Raw genomic sequence first — 26,301 nt, 5'->3', positions numbered from 1 at the left:
CAACCCACCTGGATCAAAGGACAATGAACAACACCAAGGAGACAAGGTGATAACGAGCCCAAGAGACAGAAAGGGCCACATGAACCAGAGACTACATCATCCTGAGACCAGAAGAACTAGATGGTGCCTGACTACAACCAATGTCTGCCCTGACAGGGAACACAACAGAGAACCCCTGAGGAGCAGGAGAGCAGTGGGATGCAGACCCCAAATTCTCATAAGACCAGACTTAATGGTCTGACTGAGACTGGAAGGACTGCAGTGGTCATGGCCCCCAGACCTTCTGTTGGCCCAGGACAGGAACCATTCCCAAAGCCAACTCTTCAGCCATGGATTGGACTGAACAATGGGTTGGAGAGGGATGCTGGTGAGGAGTGAGCTTCTTGGATCAGGTGGACGCTTGAGACTATGTTGGCATCTCCTGCCTGGAGGGGAGAGGAGAGGGTGGAGGGGGTTAGAAGCTGATGAAATGGACACAAAAAGAGAGAGCGGAGGGAGAGGGCAGGCTGTCTCATTAGGGGGAGAGTAATTGGGAGTGTGTAGCAAGGTGTATATGGGTTTTTGTGTGAGAGACTGACTTGATTTGTAATCTTTCACTTATAGCACAATAAAAATTATTAAAAAAAAAAAAATGCTCCTATGGGTTTACTGCCAAACTCATTTGGTAGCAAAAATCAAGCCTGGTTTGGTGCAGGACTATTTATAGTCTTTATTATCCTACTTAGTGTGAACATTTGTAAGGTTTACTACAGAAATGTTAATCTCCTTGATTTACAGGTTTTATGAAACATGGCATAGGTACCATGTTACTTTTTGAAAATCTGAAAAACTTGAATTATGAAACAAATCTGGCAACTAGTGTTTTGGAAAAGGGAATTGTGGACCTGTGTTATGAAACAACATTGTAAATAGACATTATGTCTTATGGCAAGAGCATTCTTTAAAAGCCTCCCTTACCCTTGGGGTTAGAATCATATAATTGTATAATTTTAGACAAGATTACATAAATCAAATGCCCTCAATTTAAGAAATGAATGCTAGCCAAAAAGAAAACAAGTTAGTTTAATAAACTCATTGATCCTTGAGGCTCTTTTTTAAAATGTCACTTTGTATATGATTTTGGCCTTGGCATTTCTCTAGGCTCTGTAGAAGCTACTGGAGTAGTTTGTATTGTTCATGATGGTGTTGGTTAGAACAGATATGATTCAGTTATCACCTGTTTAGATTTTAGTTTCTTATTTACAAGTCCTGTTGCACGTTGGTTGTATTATAGGTGCTACTGGCATTGAAGACCGCCTGCAGGAGGGAGTCCCTGAGTCTATAGAAGCCTTTCAAAAAGCTGGCATCAAGATCTGGATGCTGACAGGGGACAAGCAGGAGACAGCTGTCAACATAGCTTATGCATGCAAACTTCTGGAGCCAGATGACAAGCTCTTTATCCTCAATACTCAGAGTAAAGTAAGTATAGTGGGAGTAAACCAGTCCTGTTTTTGCAAAGCAAATGGACTGTTCGAGACTTGGTTTGTGGAAGGAGAAAGAAAAAACAATAGCCGTTAGCTTCCTGGTAATTATTTATTCTATCCAGCGACTTTGCTTATGCTTGGGAGGGTGCCATGCATAGTTCTTTTAAAGGATTAGCAGAAAACAATAACGATTCAGGGGAATCATTGCTGGAAAAAAAAATTATTTTTCTTTGCGTTTTTTTCCTCCATATTTACTTGCATGAATTAGCAAGGTCTTGGAAAGACTTAGCCCATAATGACAAAATACAACAAGTCCCGAGACAAGAGTCTACCTCCCTTTCAATATGAGAAGAAGTGATGATTTCTATTGAAATCAGGTGAATAATAAATATTTTTATGGTAATTCTAAAAATAGGCTCTCAAGATAATAATGCCCTCTAGTGGTAATTCTTAATTAGTGTTCTTAGAATATCAAAAGTTTGAAGAATTGTGTTTAAGGGAAGAGGAGGCTGGGTATACAATATGGATATATATAGATCCGTATACGTGTGTGTGTTTTTTAAGGAGAAAGGATTTTAAAAGGTTTGGACTCAGCCTTTTCCAATTTTGCCTCCCACTAACTTTCAATGCAAACATTCTAATCAGTGAGATAGGCATCTCATTTTTCTCAGAACGTTCCTAATATACCGGTAAACCAAAAAAACAAACCCATTGTCACTGAGTCGATTTTGACACATAGCAAACCTATAGGACAGAGTAGAACTGCCCCACAGGATTTGCAGGAAGTGGCTGGTGGATTCTAACTGCCAGCCTTTTGGTTAGTTGCTGAGCTCTTAACCTCTATGCCACCACCATCCAAATATTTATGCATTTTTTTCCTTCCTTCCTCCTTCCTTCCTCAGTAGTCAAACCTAACCATGTTTCAGACTCCCATAACATTAGTGCCAGCATGAAACCTGTCTCGTCTAAAATCCTCTGGAGCTTCACATCTGAGCTGTATCTTGGGCATTTGTCATAGGTGCCATGTTTGATTATCCATGTTTTTATGGTAGGCCTCATCACCCCTGGGTAGTGCAAACAGTTAAGCACTCAGCTGCTGACCGAAAGGTTAGTGGTTTGAGTCTACCTAGAGGTACCTGGGAAGAAAGGCCTGGTGATCTACTTTCAAAAAATCAGCCATTAGAACCCTATAGAGCACAGTTCCACTCTGACATACATGGGGTCACCATGAGTCAGAGTTGACTTGAAGGCAACTGGTTTAGTTTTTTGTTTGTTTTTAAATCTACCTAAATAGGTTGTACACTTTGAGGAAAGACAGTTTTATTTGTTTACACGGCGTGAGTTCCCAAAGCAGCTGGCAGTGGCCCATGGACCCAATAACCACAACCTCCAGCCAACTCCAGCACCAGTAAAGGGCTAAGCAAAGGACAATGCTTAGCGACTTTAGTAACTTAAAAGGACATGCCTAAATTGATGGTGAGATCAGGTTCAAATACTTGGCCAGCCATTGACCAAGTCCGTGACCTTGGAAAGTTACTTACTGTCTCGCGTCCTTTTCCTTACCCATAATGTGGGAATAATGCTCATTTCATAGGATTGTTGTGGGCATTAAAGGAGAAAATGTAAATTGCTTACTGAGGTGCCCAGCATATGGAAGAGGTTCAGTGAACATTAAAAAGGATGACGAAGAATCAATTCTTGGTGTCAGATTTTGACTTAAAGAGTTTTTGTGAAGAGTAAAATCATTAGGACTGTAATATTTATTCCTTAATATATGATTTATATTTAAAGACAGTTAAAACTACCAACTCAAGAAGTATTCATTGAGTATTTGCTGTGGACTGTTCAACATGCAAAAGATATTTTGTATTTGCTATGAACAGCCATTCCATCTATGTGGTTTTTCATATAACTAAATAGAATACTATGAATATAATTTTGTTTTATGATGATTCATGCCCATGCATGTAAAATGCCAAGCACATAGTTGAGGCTAGTAGAGGCCCACTGACTGGTATTTCCTTTCCCTTTTTTCTACCCCAACCCCTAAACTTTACAGCGATAAAGTGATAAAGCGTTACAGAGGTCTTGGAGGTGCTGGAGCCGTATTTCTCATTTATTGAAGCAATTGCTCCTGCCATGTTTAAGTGGTCCAACTGGCAGTTGATGGGATGTCTAAAGTCCTTCCTGTCATGTAGTATCTCAATTTACAAATTCCCTCCATCTTTCGCGCCTAACTTTGCAAATTGGATTAAAATAAATGTAGCCACTTGCAAACCTTAAATAGTTAAAAGTCTCATAAAATTTGATCTCTTGATTTGCTTTAGTACAATCATATCCTAAATTATTTACTGCATTCTGATATATAAAAACATTTTGGGATTTATCATTTAATTTTTTAAGCTTTATTTTTCTAATTCCATTTAATTTTTTCCTAAGGTTAATAGCTTTATATTTATATAGTTTATTAGCAGTCCAGAAAGCTTTTTCATAAATGATCTAACTGACAATTATAACAAGTAAACAGAGCAGATAAAATTATCCCCCATTTTATAGATTGAGAGCCTGAGATTCTAAGAAGTTGTGATTTCTCCAAGAGCCTACAGCTGATTATTTTCAAGCTTGGGATAAACTTTAAATTTTTTGACTTCTATTTCAGTATATTTTCTATATTGTATTAATTCTATAAAGAAAATATAGTTAATTTATAAAAACTAGACACATGTATGTACAAATAAGAGAGAATAAAAATATCTATAAACACAAAACCACAGATAATTTGCATTCATATTTTAGAGAGTATCCACCTAGACTATATTCTGTGCACTATAAGCATATGAACACTACAAAGACTGTATTTATAGTACATTCTTAGTATTATAGTACATCCTTAGAAGCAAGGATGGTGAGATTACGTCTTACATACTTTGGACATGTTATCCGGAGGGACTGGTCCTTGGAGAAGGACATCATGGTTGGTAAAGTAGAGGGTCAGTGAAAAAGAGGAGGACCCTCAACGAGATGGATTGACACAGTGGCTGCAACAAGGAGCTCAAGTATAACAGCAATTGTGAGGATGCTGTCGAGTCAATTCTAACTCATAGCAACCCTATAGGACAGGGTAGAACTGCCTCGTAGCGTTTGCAAGGAGCACCTGGTAGATTCGAACTGCCGACCTTTTGGTTAGTAGCTGTAGCACTTAACCACTATTCCACCAGGGTTTCCAACAACAACAACGTTATATAGTAATATGTAATATTATAGCTATATTTTTTACTTAATAATATACATTCTTAATACCATCTCTTGTAAATATTGTTGTTGGGTGCCGTCAAGTCAATCTCGACTCATAGTGAGCCCATGTGACAGAGAGGAACTGCCCCATAGGGTTTTCTAGGCTATAATCTTTACAGGAGCAGATCACCAGGTCTTTCTCCTGTGGAGCTGTTGGGCGGGTTCAAACCACCAATCTTTTGGTTAGCAGCTCAGCACTTAACCATTGCACAACGAGGCTCTTTCCTCTTGTAAAGAGACAACTTAATAGACATCTTAATTTTCAATAACTGCTGAGTATTTTAATTTACAAATGTACCACTTTAACTAAACCCCAGTTGGTTTTTAAAAATAATTTTTTACTCTTACATATTGAGCTTATGATGAGCATATTTGGTTCATCTTTGTATGCTTTTCCTTTGGGGTTTTTGAGGTGTGTAGGATCATTTGTTCCTAGGATAAAAGGCTGCAGGTAGCTCCATTTTAAAGTTGAGACTGTTGTTTAGAGTCTACATGATTGTCTTAGTTGTCTAGTGCTGTTATAACAGAAATACCACAAGTGGGTGGCTTTAACAAACAGAAGTTTATTTTCTCGTAGTTTAGGGGGCTAGAAGTCCAAATTCAGGGCACTGGCTCTAGGGGAAGACTTTCTCTCTCTGTTGGCTCTGAAGGAAGGTCCTTGTCTTTTCTGAGCTTCTACTCCTGGGTGATCTTCATGTGGCTTGGCATCTCTCTTCCCCCATCTCTGCTTTTCTCCTTTGCTTGTTTAATCTCTTTTATATCTCAAAAGAGATTGATTTAAGACACACCCTACACTAATCCTGTCTTATTAACATAACCAAGACAACCCATTTCCATAGGGTATTATAACCACAGGCATAAAGGTTAGGATTTACAACACATATTTTTGAGGAGCACAATTCAATCCATAATAATGGTTATTAAGTCTTTGTTGTGCCATGCCCACATATATGTATCCACTCTTTCCTCACCCCTTTTATTTTGTCTTAGCTAAGAAATGCTGATAAAAATGATTTAAAATAAGAGTAAGGGGCTCTTTCATGAATAAAATATTTGAGACTCTGTGTGTAAAATTAAATTCATGCTCCTGGGTATATTAGTTCCTCCTTAGTGGTCATTTACAGAATAATTTCTGGATAAGCATATTGTTAGTCTTCTTGAGTAGATCTTGTTCAACAAACACATACTAGATGCCTGCTATGACACTGTTTTTGGCATAACAAAGGCTTCACAGGTAAATTAAAAATGCCGTATGCCTTTAAAGAACTTACTAACTAGGGTGGAGTGAGGAGAGTAGAGATGTGTACACAAACCAAATGGGATAAGCACCACTAAGAACATACCTAGATCAGCACATACACTCCATGAAGGCAGGAATTTTTGTGTTCATTGACATATTCCCTAGGACTTCAAATAATATATAGTAGGTTCTCAATAAATACTTAGTTAATGAATGAATGAATAAGGTGTTGAATCAAAGAGAAGATAAAAAATATTATTTTAAATCTCTCCTATTGTCATGCCTTACCCTAGGAACTTTGCATATATTATTTCACTTATTCCTCACAATATTATGCTGCAGACAATATCCCCTTTTTTCAGATGAGAAAATTAAGGCCAAAAGAAATTGCATAATTTGCCTAAGGTTGAACTTCTAGTAAATGGCAGAATGAGACCAAAGGGTTTTTGAGATTCAGCGTTTGAAAAGGCAAAGTGGACACATAAAGAAGAAATTCTCTAGCTATTTCCTAGCTGTAGAATTAGAGATGAGATAACCCCCATCCTTTTAACCCATTCCTACATACAGACAGAAGTCCCTGTGGAAGAGCTATGAGGTCTTTGAAAGTAGCGGATTACTTATCCCTTGGGGTTGCCTTGATGCAGCAGTAATTAAAGAATGAAAATGACCAATTTAGGTGGATATGGCCACCACGGGAGCCCCAAAGGCTGACTTTCTTTGCCTCCTGTTTCAAGGATGCCTGTGAGATGCTGATGAGTACAATTTTGAACGAACTTCAGAAGAATAATCGTGCTTCTCCAGAGAAAATACCATTAAGTGAGAATTTACACCAGCCTCCTGTCCCCCAGGACTTGGGGCTCCGGGCTGGACTTGTTATCACTGGGAAGACCCTGGAGTTTGCCCTGCAAGAAAGTCTTCAAAGGCAGTTCCTTGAGTTGACTGCTTGGTGTCGAGCTGTGGTCTGCTGCCGAGCCACGCCCCTGCAGAAAAGCGAGGTGGTAAAATTGGTACGCAACCATCTCCGAGTGATGACCTTGGCTATTGGTGAGTAGACATGGGACTAGACTCTATGTGTCTCCTTTTCACACCAAACCAGAGGCAGATCGTTCTATCTGTTCTTTTGTCTGCACATCTGTGTGTCTGTATGTCTTTCTCGACCTCCTTCCTCCCTTACTTTCTCTTCACTTTTTTCTCACCTTTTTCTCTTCCTCCCTTTCATTATCTTCTTCTTTTCCTTCTATCACCTGTTTGACCTGCTATGAACCAGGTAGTAGGGATGTGATACAGACAATATAACAGACAGAATTCATTGGGTTATACATCAGAACCCCAACTCAACTGGCTTAAGCAGGGCAACGTACTGACTCACAGAACTGAAAAATCTATGAGTTCTAGCTTCAGGAAAGTTGAATTTGGAGACATGAGCAATTCTTTTATTTATCCATCCAACATATATTTCAGTGCCTTCTAGATACCAGGCATTTTTATAAGCAATGGAGATTCAAGAGTATATAAAACTGACAAAGTGGCTTTTCTTATGAAACTTACATTCTAGTGGGGAGGGAGCATTCAGTGGAACAATCAAACAAACAAAAAGATAAACATACAATTTATCGATAGTGAGAAATGCTATTGAGAAAAACAAAGCAGGGTTACACGGTTGTGGATGGTTGGAGATGGGGAAGGTTACTACTAGTATAAATATGGATTTCAGAGTCTGTCTCATTGAGAAGGTTGTATGTGAGCAGAGATGAAGGAAATGAGGAGGGATTGATCCATGGGTGAGTGAGGGGAGAACCTTCCTGGCAGAGTGGACGGTGGAATCAGCATCTATGAGGTGGACTGTGCTTGGTGTGTCCAAGGCCAGAGCAGATTGAGGGAGGGGAAGAGATTTTTGCAAGTTAGTGAAGGTCAGAGAGGTGGCAGGTGGCCAGATCATATAGCGTCTTAGAGGCCATTATACAATTCTGGCTCTTATCTGAGAGAGATAGAGAGGCATTGGAAGATTTTGAACAGAGGAGGAACATGCTCTGCCTTAGGTTTTAAAAGATTACTTTATCTAATCCTAACCCTTACCCCAAAGTTAACCCTAACCCCAACCATAACCATAACCCTGACCCTAGACCTAAGCCTACCCCTAACACTGTTACCATAGCCCTAACCACAACCCAGTAGTAGCACTAACCCTAAACTTAAACCTAACCTTAATCCTAACACTGAATTTAACCATAGTCCTAATATTAAGCTGAACCCTAATGCTAAAGCAAACACTAACCCTAACTGTACCTCTAAACCTAACCAGAGATCTAATGCTAACACTAACTGTAGCCAAAACAAGAGAGGAATCATTTTAGCTATGTGTTGAGAGTCACTGTTGGGGTGCAAGTATATAAGTAAGGAAATCAGTTTGGAGACTTAAAATAATTAAGACAAACAAGATGGTGCCTTGGGCGTAGGCGGTAGCAGTGGTGGTGGTAAGACATGGTCAGGTAATGAATGTGTTTTGAAGGAAGAGCTAGTGACATTTGCTGATGGATTAGCTGTATTGTATGAGAGAGGTGTTAAAAATAATGCCAAGGTTTTGTCTGAGAACAGAAAGAATGAAGCTCCCATGTATCAAGATGGAGGAGGGGCTGTTAGGATTTGGGTGCTGCACTTGTTAAGTTTGAAAAGCCTAAGTATCTAAGCAATCATATCCAGTAGGCAGCTGGGTATAAACTTCTGTCATTTAGAAATGAGGAAATGGCTAGAGATATAAATTTTGGAGTTTTAAGTCTAATGATGATGTTTAAAGTCTTGATGTTAGATGAGATCACTGAAAAGTGAATATAAATGAGAAGAGACATTTAAGGCTTGAGACACCACAATGTTTAGAGTTTAGCAAGACACGGGCCTAGGTGTCCCTTTCAATCTCTGTCTTCTCCTAGATTGCTTCCCGTTTCAGATAGCCTCTCCCTCGTACTGGTGATGTAGCTACTGAAAAGTCCCAGCTTATATCTTCTTGCATTAGCAACCTCAGGGAAAATATAACACCTCTTTTCAGGTTGTTCTAGTAATATATCAGGATTAGGATTGAATTTTAATTTTACTTATTTTGTTGAATGAACATACAGATGAATGAGTTGTTCAAGCCCCTGGATCCAAATGTTCCTGAAGCTAGAACCCCTGGACTTTGCAATTATATTAATTAAATTGAGTCATGTGTCCATCCCTGAATCAATCGTTGAGGCCAGGGAACAGAAGATGCTGATTGGGAGGTCTGGATTGAATTCCCACCTGTAAATTTGGGGATTTGGCTTCACCCTAACAAACTACATGGGTCCAGAGTACCCAAGGAAAATCAGGGTACTATTCCCAGAAAACAGGCAAGTGGTTGGCAGGCAGTTGGAAACACCAAATGCCCATCACCAGCAAGAATGTAGTACCTCCTCTTAAGAAGTTTCCAGTGTGGAGGAGACCAATAAATCTATGTGTAACTATAATATCATGTAATACATTCTGATAGAGATACACATGGGGTGGTGCTGGAGCCTATGGAAGGGATATCTGATCTCTTCTTGAGGGAGTGTGGGAAGGTTTCCCAAGGAAAGTGACACCTAAGCAGAGACCAAAAGCACTTGAAATCCAGCAAGGTGGGGTGGAGGTGATAAGGACAGTGTTATCAGAACAGAGAAAAGCATGTGCAATGGCTAGAAGGAGCAGGGTATGTTTGGAGAACTGAAAGTAAAGTGGGCAGTATAGAAAAAGGAGAGATTCATCCAGGAAGGTTCCATAGTATGAAGGACTTTGAAGCAGTCTTAAGGAGTTTAGACTTCTTCCTGATATTACTGGGATACCACATTCAATTCGTGCTTAACTAGCTTCCAGGTAATTTGGAGGAAAGGGACAAACTCTGAAGGATTTGTTTGTTTGCTTTAGTGGCCACTATTGATTTGCAAAGTTTACCACCCTCTCCTCACCCCTCATTCTATTATACCCAGGGTTTCTATGAGTGGAACCAACTCGACAACACCTAACAACAACCTTACACCTCATTATGTTTCTTGCCATTTTCTTCTATCTCATAAGGTGACGGTGCCAATGATGTTAGTATGATACAAGTGGCAGACGTCGGAATAGGGATCTCAGGTCAAGAAGGCATGCAGGTGAGTAAATACTGTGCACCCAAAGACCATGACCTTGACCTGCCTCTCTGTGATGTTTAAAGTTGTGTGTCAACTTGGCTAGGCCATGATTCTCAGTGGTTTGGCAGATATTATGTAATCATTCTCCATTTTGTGATCTAATGTGAGAGGTCAATCAGTTGAAAGCCAATCAGTTGAAAGCCAATCAGTTTCCTTGGAGGTGTGGCCTGCATCCAATATATATGGATGTTCTGGCAAATCTCTTTCTGGATCCTGCATCTGACTCTTCATCCTCTGACCTCTGGTTCTTGGGACTTGAGCCAGCAGCCTGCCACTTGGTCTGCAGATCTTGGTATTCTTCAGCTCCTGCAACACTGTGAGCCAGCAGCCTTCTGCCTGACCTGCCGATTTTGGGTTCGTCAGCTCCTGCAAACAAGTGAGTCAGCAGAAGCCTCCAGATGGATGCATGACCCATGAATTTGGGACTAGCCATTCTACACAACTGCCGGAGCCCATTTCTTTGAGATAAATCTTTCTTGGGTATGGGATATATACTTATATATGTATGCTTCACTGGTTTTGCTCCTCTAGAGAACCCAGCCTGAGACACTGCCAAGGACAATATTCTCCATGATAAGATCTCTGCAGTAGAGTGAGGCTGACTGCAGATAGCCCAGGAATGGGAGGCAGGGAGTTTATCTGTTCATTCATTGGTTATTTACTGAGTGTGTATTAGTGCCTAGACCCCAATGGCACAGTGGTTAAGCATTCGGCTGCTAACCAAAAAGTAAGCAGTTCAAATCCACTAGCCACTCATTGGGAACCCTATCGGGCAGTTCTACTCTGTCCTATAAAGTCACCATGAGTTGCAATTGACTCAAAGGCAAAGGGTTTTTGCATTATGTACCTAGTATCTTCCTGGCTAATTTTAGATGTGTTGTTCACTTGTTCAGTTTAAAAACTAGAGCCTATCTACATCATAAGAATGCATATTTTTAGCCATGCAATATCTATGTAAATCCTGATATTGAAGAAAGCTACTAAGGATTTGAATGAAGAACCTAACATTACTGAGAGAGAGAGAAGGAGGAGGAAGAGCTAGAAGGGAGAATGAAGGAAATAGAGAGGTGGGAGTGTCCTTTTTGCTCTGCGGGGTGTGTGTGTGTGTTTACAGTAGTGTTTGAGGCACAAAATTCAGATAAAAGGTTGTCATCCAAAAGATTGTTTTTCTTACATAGAATGAATGCTGTCAGAAGAAGGTGGGATATGAGACTTAGGGTTTCCTGAGAATTGTAAATTATGCTATCTCTGCAAGAAGAGGAATCCAAATACCTCTTTGCCTGACACATTATACAAAGTTATATAAAGTCATGACTCTGATACTTCTTGCCATTCTCCTCCTTGAGGAGAAGGCGAATACACATTGTAATGAAGAAGACAGGGCTCTTGCTGAGGGCTGCTTGTTCTGGAAAGTTCATTTGCTGAAACTGCATCATGACTAGTAACCAAGTAAGAAGTCTTGTTTCATGTGACCCTATTGGAAAGCTGAGTAGCAACCCCGGGCAGCCCATTAAGGCTCTGTGTTCACGGGTTTTGTTTAGAATGTACAGAAGGTTTAAGCACAGATTTGACCTGTCTGAGCCTGAGGAGGGCCGGGTTGCCCATGCTGTGTCCCTGTCCTAACGTGTTTGATTACTCAGGATGGCCTTCTCTCCCCTTTGCCTCTGCAGGCTGTGATGGCCAGTGACTTTGCCATTTCTCAGTTCAGACATCTCAGCAAGCTCCTACTTGTCCATGGGCACTGGTGTTACACGCGACTTTCCAACATGATCCTGTATTTTTTCTACAAGAATGTGGTATGTGACTACAGAGAATTCTTCCCTACCCGTTTCCAATCATGGTTGCATAAAGGATGGAGAGAAAGTGCCCTGCACTAAGCTGACTTTGCCTTGATGTGTGGAAGCAGCCAGGAGCACTCCTGCTGTCTTTCCAGAAATAATTGGAGAATGTGCTATGTTTCATCTACTGACAGCAAATTGCTAGGCTTGTCCATCTGCTAACATTTTCTACTCCCTATGCATTTAAATTCAATTAAGTCCTGTCTGGTTCATTTAAAATCCAGTTTTTGACCTTCATAAAGAGGTTGTGACAAGCAGAATTAGGAAATGTTTAACACTGCCTGTCAGTAGGGAATGAAAACGTTTGCTTCCATTTTACAGGCGATACCAAGAAGCGTTTGCTGTCCCCAAAATGATATTCCTTGTGGTTTATTGCAGACACAGATACAGATGAAAACCAGTATTGTGGCTTAGCCTGTAGCTGCTAGCACTCACAGATGCAAGAATTCTCTAGCAAGCATAGATAGTGTATTTGTGCGTGATATTTATTTTTTGGTAAAGAAATTTGTTAGGGTTATGTAGTTCCTAAAAGGCAGAATTTGATTAAAATTCTGACACTATCTGGTGCAACCTTTGACACCCTATTTAAAGTTCAGGTTCCTCTTTTATAGAATTGTATTGAACTTAGATTGCTTCACTTAAGTCTCTTCTGCCCTGGTGGCACAATGGTTACATACTTGGTTGCTAAACAAAAGGAGGGAGAGACCTGGTGGTCTGTTCCTGTAAAGATACAGCCTGGGAAACCCTATGGGGCTGTTCTATCTGTCATAAAGGGTCACTAAGAATCAGAATCGACTTGACGGCACACAACAACATTGAAATGCTATATTTATGGAAAAAACTTAAATGGATTATTTTAGGATACTCCACATATGTAATTTAGATCTGTGTGTATGTGTATGCCTGTCACCAGGACGTTTTTGCCCACGGCACAACAGAAGCAGCTTTCAGTGGTTCGATCACAATTACATAAAGGATAATGAGAAAGTATCCTACACTAAGCTGACTAAATACTAATCAGAATTAGTTATTTGTTCAGAGTTTAATAAAGCTCAGACTCTTTAAGAAAATATTTTAAATTCATGAAGTCTCTTGCTGAGTGTGTGATTCTGGGTGTATTGAGTTTGAGGGAATTTGGGGCTGATCAAGAAAAAAGACAGGACCACAAGATAGTGAGATAGCATTGCAGAAGCTATTTATGGGGGCTAAGGCATTGACAGCCACATGCAGGAGGTGGTCCCCCATAGCAGGAGGACTCCCAGTGCAGGAGGCCACCGCAAGGAGAAGAAGTCATGAAAAATCCTGGAGAAGAGGAGAAAGGTGGGGGGAGCTTACATGTGACTTGATGACATCCTCCTGCAGCAAGGTTGGGAGTCCCTGGGTCAGAGAGCTCTGAAGGACACACGCAGCTAGGGGTTGTATCTTATCTAGTGATAGCGGCATTGGGCACAGTTTTGCTGGGTGTGTTAAGCAAAGAAGCACTAACCCGTTGCTGTCGAGTTGGTTTCTGACTGAGCAACACTGTAGGACAGAGTAGAGCTGCTCCATAGAGTTTCTAAGGAGTACCTGACCGATTCAAACTGCCAACCTTTTGGTTAGCAAGCATAACAAAAACAAGTACTAAGTAGCTAAAAATCTGCTTACTTGGGCTATTTAAAAGAAAAAAAAAATTGAATATGTACAAGTTTGAGTTTGAGGCTGGTGGGCTTTTTGGGCTAATGGGCCTCACCTGGCTATGAAGATGTAAACAACTTGGGGCCAGTACACAGAGATCATGTTTGACTCACTTATATAATACTGAAGAAAGGTCTGACTTGTAATTTAAAATTCCAGGTCTTAGTGGCCAGTAACTTTTACAAAGGAGTACCCTTCCCAAGGCTGTTGATTTTTTAAAATATCTTTACATTTTCTGCCTTCTCTTCCACTCTGCTACAACCCCACCCCATCTCTACCATCCCCAGATGAAACCCAAGGGTTAAGAAATCTAATACTAGAAGGAAATGCTACCTGCTCTTGGAAAGAGAGGGAGTATTCATTTGTAGAGAGAACATCATCAGGGAGTAAGGACCCCTGTTGGTTTCTGCTCTGTAATCCGTCATACCAATATCTTCCAGACTTAAGTACTACCTCTTGTTTACCTAGCCAAACAAGGAATATTGTATTGACTATGGAGAGAGGGCCAGTACCAGGAGCCATTAGAGTCACTTACCTTAATAAGACCATGGTTCTTGGGCCATGGACAACATTTGAGATACTGATGAAGACTATGGTTTCACTCCTCAGAATTGTGCCCCAAACCACATGTACCCAAAAATGATAGATTTCCAGGAGCTGAGTATATCTTGTGTCCATCATATGCTCTAGACTAAGCAACTCTGTTTTCTCTTCTAAGAAGTGTGGCGCTGTCCTAAGGTGTTCTAGTAAATGTATGACACTAATGATAATAATAATTTAACATTTGTAAGGTACTTTACATGTTGCAAAAATCCATATCCATTGCCGTTGAGTCGATTCCAACTCATGGTGACCTATGTGTGCAGGAGTGGAACTGCACTCCATAGAATTTCCTATGGCAGTAATCTTGTGGAAGTAGATCACCAGTCCTTTCTTCTGCAGTACTGCTGGCTGGTTTGAAACCAGCCAGCCTTTTGATTAGTAACCAAGCGGAAACCATTTGTGCTACCTGGGGACCTGATACAGGTTACAGTCACTCGTGCGACCCAGGGACCTGATACAGGTTACAGCCACTCCCTAACTTGATGTTGATACTAAAATCCCTGAATCTGTAGTTCTCATTTAACAGGTCAGGAAACTCAAATTCAGAGAAATTAAGAAAATGGCCTAAAATCACACAATCAGTAAGATGCACCCCCAGACCTTGAAACCAGACCCCCTAAATATAAGTCCATTGTCCTTTCCTGTGGCTTGCCATGCTTGAAAGTACAGAGCTTTTGCTGTAATAGACTTAGTTTACCTGAGACAAAATACTGTAGGATGTTTTGATCTAGCCTCTAGGGTGACTAGTTGTCCTGGTTTGCCGGGGGCTGTCCCAGTTTTGGCATTGAGAGTCCCGCATTCTGGGAATTCCCTAAGATCCAGGTAAACTGGAACAATTCGTTAGCTTAGTGACCCCATCCCACTCCATCACCAGAAAGTATTTATGGACCAGAAAGCAAAAGAATGAGCGTGTGTTTGGTGCTTGTGCTCGCCAGGCACTGGACTAGGCACTCTTTATCTAGAGCTGAAATATCTCAATTTGAGTTTTGGCTGTGCCACTTACTATCTGGGTAACTTTGGGCATGTCCCTTGCTATCTCTGTGCTTCAGTTTTTTTTCACTTATAAAATGGGAACGATAATAATTCCTAAGTTGTTCTGAAGCACTTAGAACAGTACCTAGCTCCATATAGTAAGAGGTGTGTATGCGTGTGTGTTTTGATTTAATAAAACATTTACCAAGAAAAACTGTAAGGTAGGCTGTGGTCTCCCGTTTTATAAGTGAGGAGACTGAATTGCAGAGAGGCTGAGATCACACACCTAAAAATGGCATGTAGGAATGTGCGGTCATATCATGGGCTGTTGTGACTAAGACCTGAATGTTCCTCTTTGTATCCCTAGGCCTATGTGAACCTCCTTTTCTGGTACCAGTTCTTCTGTGGGTTCTCAGGAACATCCATGACTGACTATTGGGTTTTGATCTTCTTCAACCTCCTCTTCACCTCTGCCCCTCCTGTCATTTACGGTGTTTTGGAGAAAGACGTGTCTGCAGAGACACTCATCCAGCTGCCTGAACTTTACACGAGCGGTCAGAAGTCAGAGGTGGGTGCAAGAACACATCCTTAGACTGATCCACGTTCATTGTCAATGCCAGTGTGTTTTTCAATCACCCCAGGCCAAATATAGCGGTACGTAAAGAACTATTTTAAACTTTTTGAAATGTCTAGTCATTTAAAAAGATTTCTACCAACACTGCAGATAGTAAGTTCTTGCCCCCGAGGTGAATACAGATAAAATGATAAAATACCTTTGATACTTACAGGAAGGAATCCAATTTCTGCGATCTTACAATGAATGAAATGGAGCATTTAGTAAACCCCTGTTCCATCTTTTGTGCTCACTACTAAATATGTCCTGTCTTATTTATCCTCACAAAAACCCTTTGAGACAGAACCTAGTCTTATCCCCATTCTAAGACAGGGAATCTAAGCCTCAAAGAGGTTAAGTAATTTTTCTAAAAATTTCACAGCTAAAAAGTAGGCAGGGCCAGTATGTGAGCCCATCCCCTCTAGTTCCAAAGCCAAAGTTAAATATTTCAGGTTCTATTTTCATTCATTGAAAAAGGCAGTAGTGGCTCAGCTGTAGAATTCTCATCTTCCATGTGGGGGACGTGGGTTCAATTTCTAGCCAGTATACCTCGAGTGCAGCCACCACCCGTCTGTCATGTTGCAGTGATGCTGAACAGGTTTCAGTAGAGCTTCCAGACTAAGACAGACTATGAAGAACAGCCTGGAGGTCCAAAAATCAGCCAGTGAAAACCCTATGGATCACAATAGTCCAATCCCATTGTGCACCATGTTGCCAGGAGTTGGGGGCACACTTGATGGTACACTAACAACTGTCATTCAAACCGTAGAGTGATCTTAACCACTCCCTCACCCTGCAACCATGCCCATCTCCACTTAGTTGGTCTCTCAGACCTCTCAGTATACCTTTGGTATATCATTTATATTTGTCCCCCTTCCCCTCTTTCCACCCTTCTGTCACTACCCTTATTGTGTCTTACCTAGACTACTGTAGTAGCTGATTAACTGGGATATCTCAAAACTCTTCTTTCTAGCTTGTCTTTCACAAAATCGATAGTAACCAACCCTAGTCATGGAATGCTTTATGTACATACAAATTATTGACTGGAAAACTAACTTGCTCTGTAAACTTTCACTAAGTGCACAATAAAAATTTTTTAAGAATTAAGAATATGGTCTCAACCCACCTGGATCAAAGAAGAATGAAGAACACCAAGGACACAAGGTAATTATGAGCCCAAGAGACAGAAAGGGCCACATGAACCAGAGACTTACATCATCCTGAGACCAGAAGAGCTAGATGGTGCCCAGCCACAACCGATGACTACCCTGACAGGGAGCACAACAGAGAACCCCTGAGGGAGCAGGAGAACAGTGGGATGCAGACCCCAAATTCTCATAAAAAGACCAGACTTAATGGTCTGACTAAGACTAGAAGAATCCCAGCGGTCATGGTCCCCAAACCTTCTGTTGGCCCAGGACAGGAACCATTCCCAAAGACAACTCATCAGACATGGATTGGACTGGACAATGGGTTGGAGAGAGATGCTGATGAGGAGCGAGCTACTTATATTAGGTGGACACTTGAGACTATGTTGGCATCTCCTGTCTAGAGAGGAGATGGAAGGGTAGAGGGGGTTAGAAACTGACAAAATGGTCACAAAAGGAGAGACTGGAAGGAGGGAGCGGGCTGACTCATTAGGGGGAGAGTAAGTGGGAGTATGTAGTAAGGTGTATATAAGTTTATACGTGAGAGACTGACTTGATTTGTAAACTTTCACTTAAAGCACAATAAAAATTATTTAAAAAAAATAATAACGAACACTAATATAGCACTTACAAACATTTGTGTAATGCCTACTATGTGTCAGATACTATTTTAAGTATTTAACATACATAAATCTAATCCTCAAAACATCTCTACCAGGTAAGTACTATCAGTATGTCCACTTAGTAGATGCGGAAACTCAGGCACAGGGAGTTACCATAAATAGTCACCAGTGAGTGGTACAGTCAGCCCTGGGCTCCAGAGTCCATGCTGTCTGCCATTATGCCATGCTATACAAAGACCTGTTGTGCTGTCTTTACACCTTAGGTTTCCCACTTTGATGTTTCATAGCCACAAGTCCAAAGTGCTATCACAAGTGCATTATCAAGATCACAGGGCTGAGATGGTCAGGGGACCTACAGACACTTATAAGTGGACGAAGCTGAGTGGGTCTGTTGATCAGATGTTCCAGTCTTCAGAACAGTACTCTGTTAGTCAGATCCCTTTTATTTGCAAGTGACAGAGAACCCAGATCAAATTGGCAGAGCAAAAAAGGGAAAATTTATTGACTCACATGGCTGCAAAATCCAGGAGTAATGGCGACACAACATGGTTATTCTTAAAACAGTTGTAAATTTCCTGATTGTGACTCATTGGCCTGTCTTGAGTCCCATGCCTTTCCCTGTGTTTATCACTTTAGCTAGATTTCTCATTATCAGGCCTGGGACATGTATCTATCTCTGAGGACAGAGCCTGAGTCATTCCTACTTGAACCCCATGAATGGTTTTGGGGAGATGGATTCCCTGTTGAAATGCTGGACAGACAAAAAATCAGACTAACCATAATAAATTTGAGTGTTGGCCTTCACTTGCTGTCCTAAAGACGCTGACCCAGATCAGCACATGTTCAAAAAAATGGGTGATATTTAATCTGGGTTCAAATTTGGATTCTATAGTGTATGATGTTGGTAAGTTATTTAGCTTGCCTGTGCCTTAGTTTGCTTACTTTATGGAGATAATGTGAGGATTAAACGAGATAATCCATGCAAAACTTCTAGCCATATTAAGCTCTCAATATTGTTATTTCTACCCTCCAGAATTAACCATAAATTTAGAGGAAATCCCCAAATTTAAAATGATGCGTTTATTTTAGTCCAACTTTACTCTGATTTGAACTGCCTTACCAGGCTGGGGAATAATTTAATGTCCCTAGGCTATCTGTAGCAGCCTAAACAGAGGAGAAGCCATACATTCAGCTTTCAAGGGAAGAAGAAATTCTTATAATCCTTTAATATCATCCAATCTATTCAGAGCAAGAAACAACACGGACTTTTCCTAAAGAAGTCCAGTCTAACTTAAAGTTCAAGGATCAGGACACAGGAATGTGTGGATGATATCAATGAGAATTGTCCCTAAACCCAGGACTAGGTTAAATTCCAAGTCCTTTGGGGAAGGGGGAATAAAAACCTCAATCAAAGTTTTTATAGCTAGTGTTTTAAAAGCCCATTTGTATAGACTGAAGATTGTAATTGGTCCTTACCCTCGGGAAAGTTGAGGTCATTGTTTCCTGTTGTTGAACCCTGTTATCAGTCCTTTGCACATATTATTCTATTAAGCTGGCTGGTTTTAAAATGCCTGACAATAGGTAGGTTGCCAGCATGTGACCATTGAATAAAGGTAATTGATTTCATTGACTTTACCTTCCAGAAGCTGTCCTCTCTTTGAACTTGGCCTCCAAACCAAATCCATTTTATGCTTGGGCCATTTTCTGTCTTCATTGTCAAGAAATGTACTCTCCAGGGTAGATAGAGTCTCTCTCCTATAAAAGAGATGGGTCTGGAAGGCTTCAGTCAGAGGCTGTCCTTCCAAAAAGCAATCATCTATTACCCACCTCTCATCACCTTCACAGTCTTCTTTTCTCCCCTTGATTTCGTCTTCAGATTTTCCCTTTCAGTTTCCAGATCCCATGAGTTAATCACTTCAGCCTCTCATTTATCTTGTCCTTGACCCTTTTCTCTCTACTCTTCTAAGCCAAGTTACTCATGTAACTGTAGGGGAAACTGTACTTTTACCTTTTGGCTATAGGTTTTTTGAGTAATCTCTATTCCTCCAGAAGCATGAAATTATATTTTAACTTGTCCCTAAATCATTCTCTTGTCTAGTGGCACTTTGGTTGCCCTTTTGACTTTGACACAGTCTCTTGCACCATTTGATTGTGCTTCTGCTTAGATTTTATGGACATTTAGATGAAGAAAGAGAGGCAGAATGCTCCATCATTTCCAAAGAGGAAATGGTAAAAGAAAAAAATAATAAATAAAAGAAGATACAGGGAAATGTGAACTGACAACAATGAATCTTCTTTATTGATTGTCCAGAGAGCAAAGAGATATAAACAATTGTAGATGTAAAAATTTTAAAGGTAGTCTTTTGAAGGATGGAAGAATGTATATGGATAATTTGTATATATATGTTAGGAGAAGTCATTTAGAAGACAATAACATATTATTCTTGAGGAGAGAGTAACACATTTTGAAAGAAGTTTCAGCCTCATTATGCATTTTGAAAGAAACAAAACTAAAAGGAACATGTTAAGGAAAGAAAGGACTAGCTCAGGGATATGATACATGTGCTGCCATTTTGCCCACGGCAGGGATCACTAATAAATCCCAGTACTCTTTCCTTCTGGGTCTGAATGTAGCCTCAGAACCTTTGTACACACATTTCTCATAGCAGACATTACCATTCAATCAGAGTTGGCTCTTGTTTTGAAAACTATTTTCAATCACTTGACTAGTGTCTCTACTTGATCCTTCTCTTTCTTTGGGGAGAAAACATTTTAGCACATTTAAGTTATGTGAGAATATTAATTAATTCAACAAATATGTGTTGAGTACCTACTATGTATCAGACACTGTTTGTCATGTGGCTGAAAAAGAAAAAGTCCCACTCTATGAAGTTTATATTCTGGCAAGAGAACCAGAAAATTAGTAAACAAAAGGGATTATTTCCAATGGTGATGAGAGACTTCTAAGAGTACCATGGTACTAGTGAGTGACTGAGTGGCTATACCTCTTAGACTGGCCCAAGACTATCTTTATGAGGAAGTGATATTTGAACTAGGAATGAGGAACTGGTTATGTGGGAGGCCCAGGGCAGAGAGAACTCCTGGAAGGTAAAATCCCAAGATAAAAATGGATTTGGCGCTCACGAGGAATAGAACGAAGGCCTTTGTGACTGGGGCATAGTGACTCAGGAGAGCTATGCAGTGGGCAGCCCATGCAGGACCTTATAGGCCATGGGAAGGAACTGCAATGGAAATCCATTTGTATTGGAAATGCAATGGGAAGTCATTGAAGGAATTAAAGGGGTCAGTTTGTTTAATTAGGAGGATAACATGGCCTGATTTACATTTTTTTTAATCATCTGGCTGCTATCAAAAGTTGGATTGGGGGTAGAAGGGGAATCAAAGAGGCCAGTTAGATGGCTATTCAGTTATTTCTAGAGAGAGCTAGTGATGGCTTGGAATGAGAGGAGTAGTGGAGATGGAGAGAAATGAATGGATTTGGAGAAGCTTTTGAAACAATACTTTTTGATCAATAAGATATGGAATTTTAGTAATACTAGCAGTATTTAGTAAGACTAGCACTATTACAGTGTCGCTATGAGTTGGAATCTACTCAACGGCAACAGGTTTTGTTTTTGTTTTTAGTATTATTTCAATTAAATTTAAAATTGATCAAATGAGAAAGGCAAGGGAAGTTGAGGAAGAGTTCATTCAGAGATTTTTTTTCACCACATTCACCTGTAAACCCTTTTTGTTCTATTACCACTCCTCGTTCTTCCTACCACTGTTGACAAATTCCACGTGTCTTCGAGTGAAAAGTCAACTATTTGCTTATATTGTTCCTTGACTTTGATTTGACCCTTTTAATCTTACACCTTCCCACATATCTGTTTCATTTCCAGGCATATTTACCCCTGACCTTCTGGATCACCTTGTTGGATGCCTTTTATCAAAGTCTGGTCTGCTTCTTTGTGCCTTACTATGTGAGTACTTTTTACTCATTGTGTTTGTTATTAATGAATCAATCATGCTCATTTGTACTTTGCCACCAGCATCAACATATAGGTTTGATTGTTCATATAATGTGGTGAATTATCAACTGACTATATTTAGTTCAGTGTGTTAAGAGTTTGGCTGCTAACCAAAAAGTCGGCCGTTAAAATCTACCAGCCACTCGTTGGAACCCTTTGGGGCAGTTCTACTCTGTCCTATATGGTCACTGTGAGTCAGAATCGACTCAGCAACAACGGGTTTGGTTTTTTGGTTATATTGTAAAATGCTCCAAAAATAGATTAGTTAATGGGTTAGATTAGGGATAAGTGCCTAGTTGGGTCTTGACTCTCTCTCTTTAGTACCTGATAATTTTTGTCAATGGCTTAAATAAAATTGAAAGCCTGGCCATATAACCAAATCAACCCCACTGCTGTCAGGTCGATTCCAACTCATAGCAACCCTATAGGACAGAGTAGAGCTGCCCCACAGGGTTTCCAAAGAGCACCTGGTGGGTTTGAACTGCCAACCTTTTGGTTAGCAGCCATAGTTTTTAACCACTGTGCCACCAGGGTTTCCTTGCAGCCACATACTTAGATGAGTTAAAAATGAGAGATGCTGAGGGGGGTACTCTTTTGATCATAGAGACTTGTTATGTTTTTTTGGCTCTGAGAAAAGTGGCACCAAATGTGGATGTATTAAGCATAGCACAACCAAAGTAAAAATGAATGAGCACAAATGGATGAGTATAGGCCTATTGGTACATGGGTAGGTACAGGTATACATAGGTGAGAGCAGATAAAGGTATACATAGGTGAGAACAGATAAATAGGTATGTGTAAATACAAATATGTGGGTGCAAGCACATTTATTAATTGAAGACACAAATACAGATATTCCACAGACATAACCAAACATCTTCCAAGATTGGTTTTCTGGGTTTGAAATCTTAGGACCATTGTCTCATGGGGCAACTCAGTCAATTAGCATAACAAAAATCATGATCTGCGTCCTAGTGAAGGGAGTAACGTCTGCGATCTTAAAAGTTTGTGAGCGGCCATCTAATACGCAACTACGGGTCTCTCATTGCAGGGAACAGACCAGTAATAAGGTAACCAAAAGCTCGGAGAAGAAACAAGTCTATATAAGCCACAATCTCATCTACCCTGCGACTAGAAGAACTAGATGGTGCCCAGCTACCACTACTGACCATTCTGTCCAGGGTCACAATAGATGGTCCTAGATAGAATAGGAGAAAATGGGCAGCAGAATTCAAATTCTTATTTATTTATTTATTTATTTTAAAAAAGACAAACTGGAACAGTAGAGAACAGAGGACTCCTTGAGACTTTCACCCTGAGACAAGCTTTAAACCTAGAAGCGAGCCCAATCGAGATTACCTTTTAGCAAAATACCAGAAAACCCCATCAAGTCAATTCCTACTCATGGGAACCCTATAGAACAGAGTAGAACTACCCCATAGGGTTTCCAAGGAGTGGCTGGTGGGTTCATAGTGCAGATCTTTTGGTTAGCAGCCAAATGCTTTACCATTGCACCACCAGGGCAAAATAGCAAAGTGGCACACAATATAAAGGATATTACCCATAAGATTGGTGTTCTACTTAAAAACCATCAGAGTGAGACCAAAAGGCCAACAATTACTCAAAAGCAAAGATAAGAATATAAGGGACAGGGAAACTAGAGTATTGGAAATGGAATAAACAGAACACAAAGAGAATGTTGATACATTGTGATAAATGTAACTAATATCACTGAACAATTTGTGCAGAAATTGTCAAATGGGAACCTAGCTTGTTGTGTAAACTTTCACCAAAAACTCAATAAATTATTATTTTTTAAAAAATGAGAGAAGAGATTAAGAATATGAATGCTATGAGTAGTAAATGCTAGGCTGATTTTACATTCAGGTTATTAAATTTAAGATCCTATATGTAGTCTCCCCAAACTAAAAAAAAAAAAAAAACCAACCCTTTTTTTTACAGGTAAAGAAGGGCAGAAATGTAACTAAGAAAATAATGTGTAAAAATGAATAAACAATTTAGGTTAACACCAAGCACACAGCAGCATGGTATAACTATCTGACTATCCAACCCAGTCCCCTTCCTTAAAACAAAAAACTCATTTGGTTATGAATGGTGTTAACATAAATACAATATTGAGAATGAAAAAGATCATCACTAAGTTAACAATTTTCATTCATTAGTTAAATGAAATCACTTGGATTAGCACAGGTATACTGCGTTTCAAGAGGGAAATAGACAAGTCAGATACCTGGGTCATACAACTTCCTTAAGATTACAACCATTGAAAACCCCATGGAGCAGTTCTACTCTGAAACAAGTGGCGTCACCATGAGTTGAAATTGACTCAACAGCAATGTGTGCATGTGTGTGTTTTTTTAATTGAAGTGTAGTCTGAAATATATTCAGAAGAGAATGACTAGGATGGAGAAAGATCAGAAACTTGAAAAGCTATGCTGTTTGAGGAATAGTTTTAGGACTTGAAGACATATACTTAGGAAAGGAAAAAACTCTGGGTAGCCATGGTTGGCACTTTGAAAGATTTTAAGCTCTATTAAGTGGAAGAGATTTGATATTTTTATACACTTTAAACAGATAGATTTATGAGTAAAAGTTTCCAGATGACTAATTGTCATTCAGAGTTCAAAGTTCAGATGGTCTGTCTGGGAGAGATTCGCTTTGTCTTTTCTGGAAATATTCAAGTTTATCCTAAATGACCAGGTATCGCAAACATTGTAGAAGGGCCTCAAGCCTCAGTTGAGCTATAGGATACAGTGATCATTAAGGGGCTTTCCATTGCCGAGTTTGTGCAACCCTCCAAGACACTGATGGTTGTCCTCTCTTTGTAGACCTACCAGGGCTCAGACATTGACATCTTTACATTTGGAAACCCTCTGAACACAGCTGCTCTTTTCATCATTCTACTCCATCTGGTCATTGAAAGCAAGAGTTTGGTGAGTTGTTTTCCTGCCTCTGAAACTCTTTATGTTGGAAGAAACGTCTTCTGTTAGTACTAGTGACCCTGTAAGCCCTTCATGCCTAGAAGACAAACAGTATTGAGAAGAGTAATCACTCTGAGGAAGAAGGGTACCACAGCTTCTCTTGTTGATCATTGACTGCCATTATGCTGAGGTCGATGTATGGCCAGGGAAATTAGAAAACACTTGCCGGGTCCCCCGACTGGTAACCGTGGATGATAGTTCATGGAAGTGTGAGTCAGGCTGGGAAAACAGCCATCCTTCTATGGGCAGCATTCTTCATGACCAAGTTGACGCCTTGCAACTGAAATAAAGAGGTGTCGTGCCATAGCCTTGTTACACTGGCTTTAGTAAGTGATGATTTTATGCCTTTCTCATAGTACAAAAAAAGGATCTCTTTATCCCTTCGGAATATCTACCTTTCATTTAAATGTGGGTCTTTTTTTAACTTAGTTGTTGACTTGCTGATGAAACTTGAAGTCTTTTGGTCAAAATGATTGCATGGTATCTCACTGCTGCAAAGCTAATGTGTAGGACTCAGGTGGTGAGCTTTATTGTCAGTCTCCCTTTGCAGATGTAAAACACCCTACCTGTGCCTGGAGAAGAAGCTACCTCCTTTGTGATTATTTATGATGCTCACTTCTTTCCATTGTTATTGCCTCTGCTGTAGGCTAAGCCACTGTCATCACTTCCTGAACTATTGCTATAGCCTCCTAACTTTGTCTTCCCACTTTTACTCTTGACCCCTCAGACCTTGCTCCACAGAGTAACCAGAGTCATCTTTTTAAAAATGTAAATTAGATCTTGTCATCCTTGGGCGCTTTCCCTTTCAATGGTTTCCTATTGCACTTAGAATGAAATCTAACAGCCCTTAATATGACCTATAAGGCTTCATGTAATGATGCCCCTACTTCTCTCTCCACCCTCATTTCCACTTATTCCAGGGCTGGAACCACACTAATCCCTCTTTCAGTTTCTCAAATACACTGAGCTCATTATCACATCGGAAACCCTCGTGACGTAGTGGTTAAGAGCTACAGCTGCTAACCAAAGGTCAGAAGTTCAAATCCACTAGGTGCTCCTTGGAAACCCTATGGGGCAGTTCTACTCTGTCCTATAGGGTCACTATGAGTCAGAATCGACTCGACAGCAACGTGCTTGGCTACTAACCAAAAGGTTGAAGGTTCAAGTCTACTAGATGCATTTTGGAAGAAAGGCCTGACAATTTGCTTCAGAAAATCAGCTATTGAAAACCCTATGGAGCATAGTTCTACTCTGACACACAAATGAGTCAGAATCAACTCCACAGCAATTGATTTTTTTTTTTGAAGAGTGGAGGTGCGGGGGGGGCGGTGGTGGGGTGTGACTAAGAATTTTCCCATATTCCCATCAGAAGGTATGGTAAATGTTGAGACCCTGATGTGATAATAGGGTTTTCAATAGCTGATTTTCTGAAGTAAATTGTCAGGCCTTTCTTCCAAGACACCTCTAGTAGACTTGAATCTTCAACCTTTTGGTTAGTAGCCAAGCACGTTAATTGTTTAGACCACTGTTTTAGTCATCTAGTGCTGTTATAACAGAAATAAATGTTTATTCTCTCACAGTTTAGGAGACTAGAAGTCCAAATTCAGAGCATCAGC

General features: G+C 40.2%; 1 protein-coding gene across 1 annotated transcript in view; it reads left to right on the top strand.

Moving 5' to 3' along the window:
- ATP10D (ATPase phospholipid transporting 10D (putative)) overlaps positions 1-26,301 on the top strand; it is a 166,564-nt gene that overhangs the window by 125,375 nt on the left and 14,888 nt on the right. The window contains exons 15-21 of the mRNA XM_049886290.1: positions 1,274-1,458; positions 6,732-7,041; positions 10,066-10,142; positions 11,852-11,977; positions 15,636-15,836; positions 21,555-21,635; positions 24,533-24,637. Coding sequence (XP_049742247.1) covers positions 1,274-1,458; positions 6,732-7,041; positions 10,066-10,142; positions 11,852-11,977; positions 15,636-15,836; positions 21,555-21,635; positions 24,533-24,637 — 1,085 coding nt within the window. The remainder of the gene's footprint in view (positions 1-1,273; positions 1,459-6,731; positions 7,042-10,065; positions 10,143-11,851; positions 11,978-15,635; positions 15,837-21,554; positions 21,636-24,532; positions 24,638-26,301) is intronic.

Source organism: Elephas maximus, chromosome 5, assembly GCF_024166365.1.
Source record: "Elephas maximus indicus isolate mEleMax1 chromosome 5, mEleMax1 primary haplotype, whole genome shotgun sequence".
In the NCBI taxonomy this organism is placed as follows: Eukaryota; Metazoa; Chordata; class Mammalia; order Proboscidea; family Elephantidae; genus Elephas; species Elephas maximus.
Note: the sequence above shows the minus strand (reverse complement) of the source record. Positions and strands in the feature narration are given on the sequence as shown.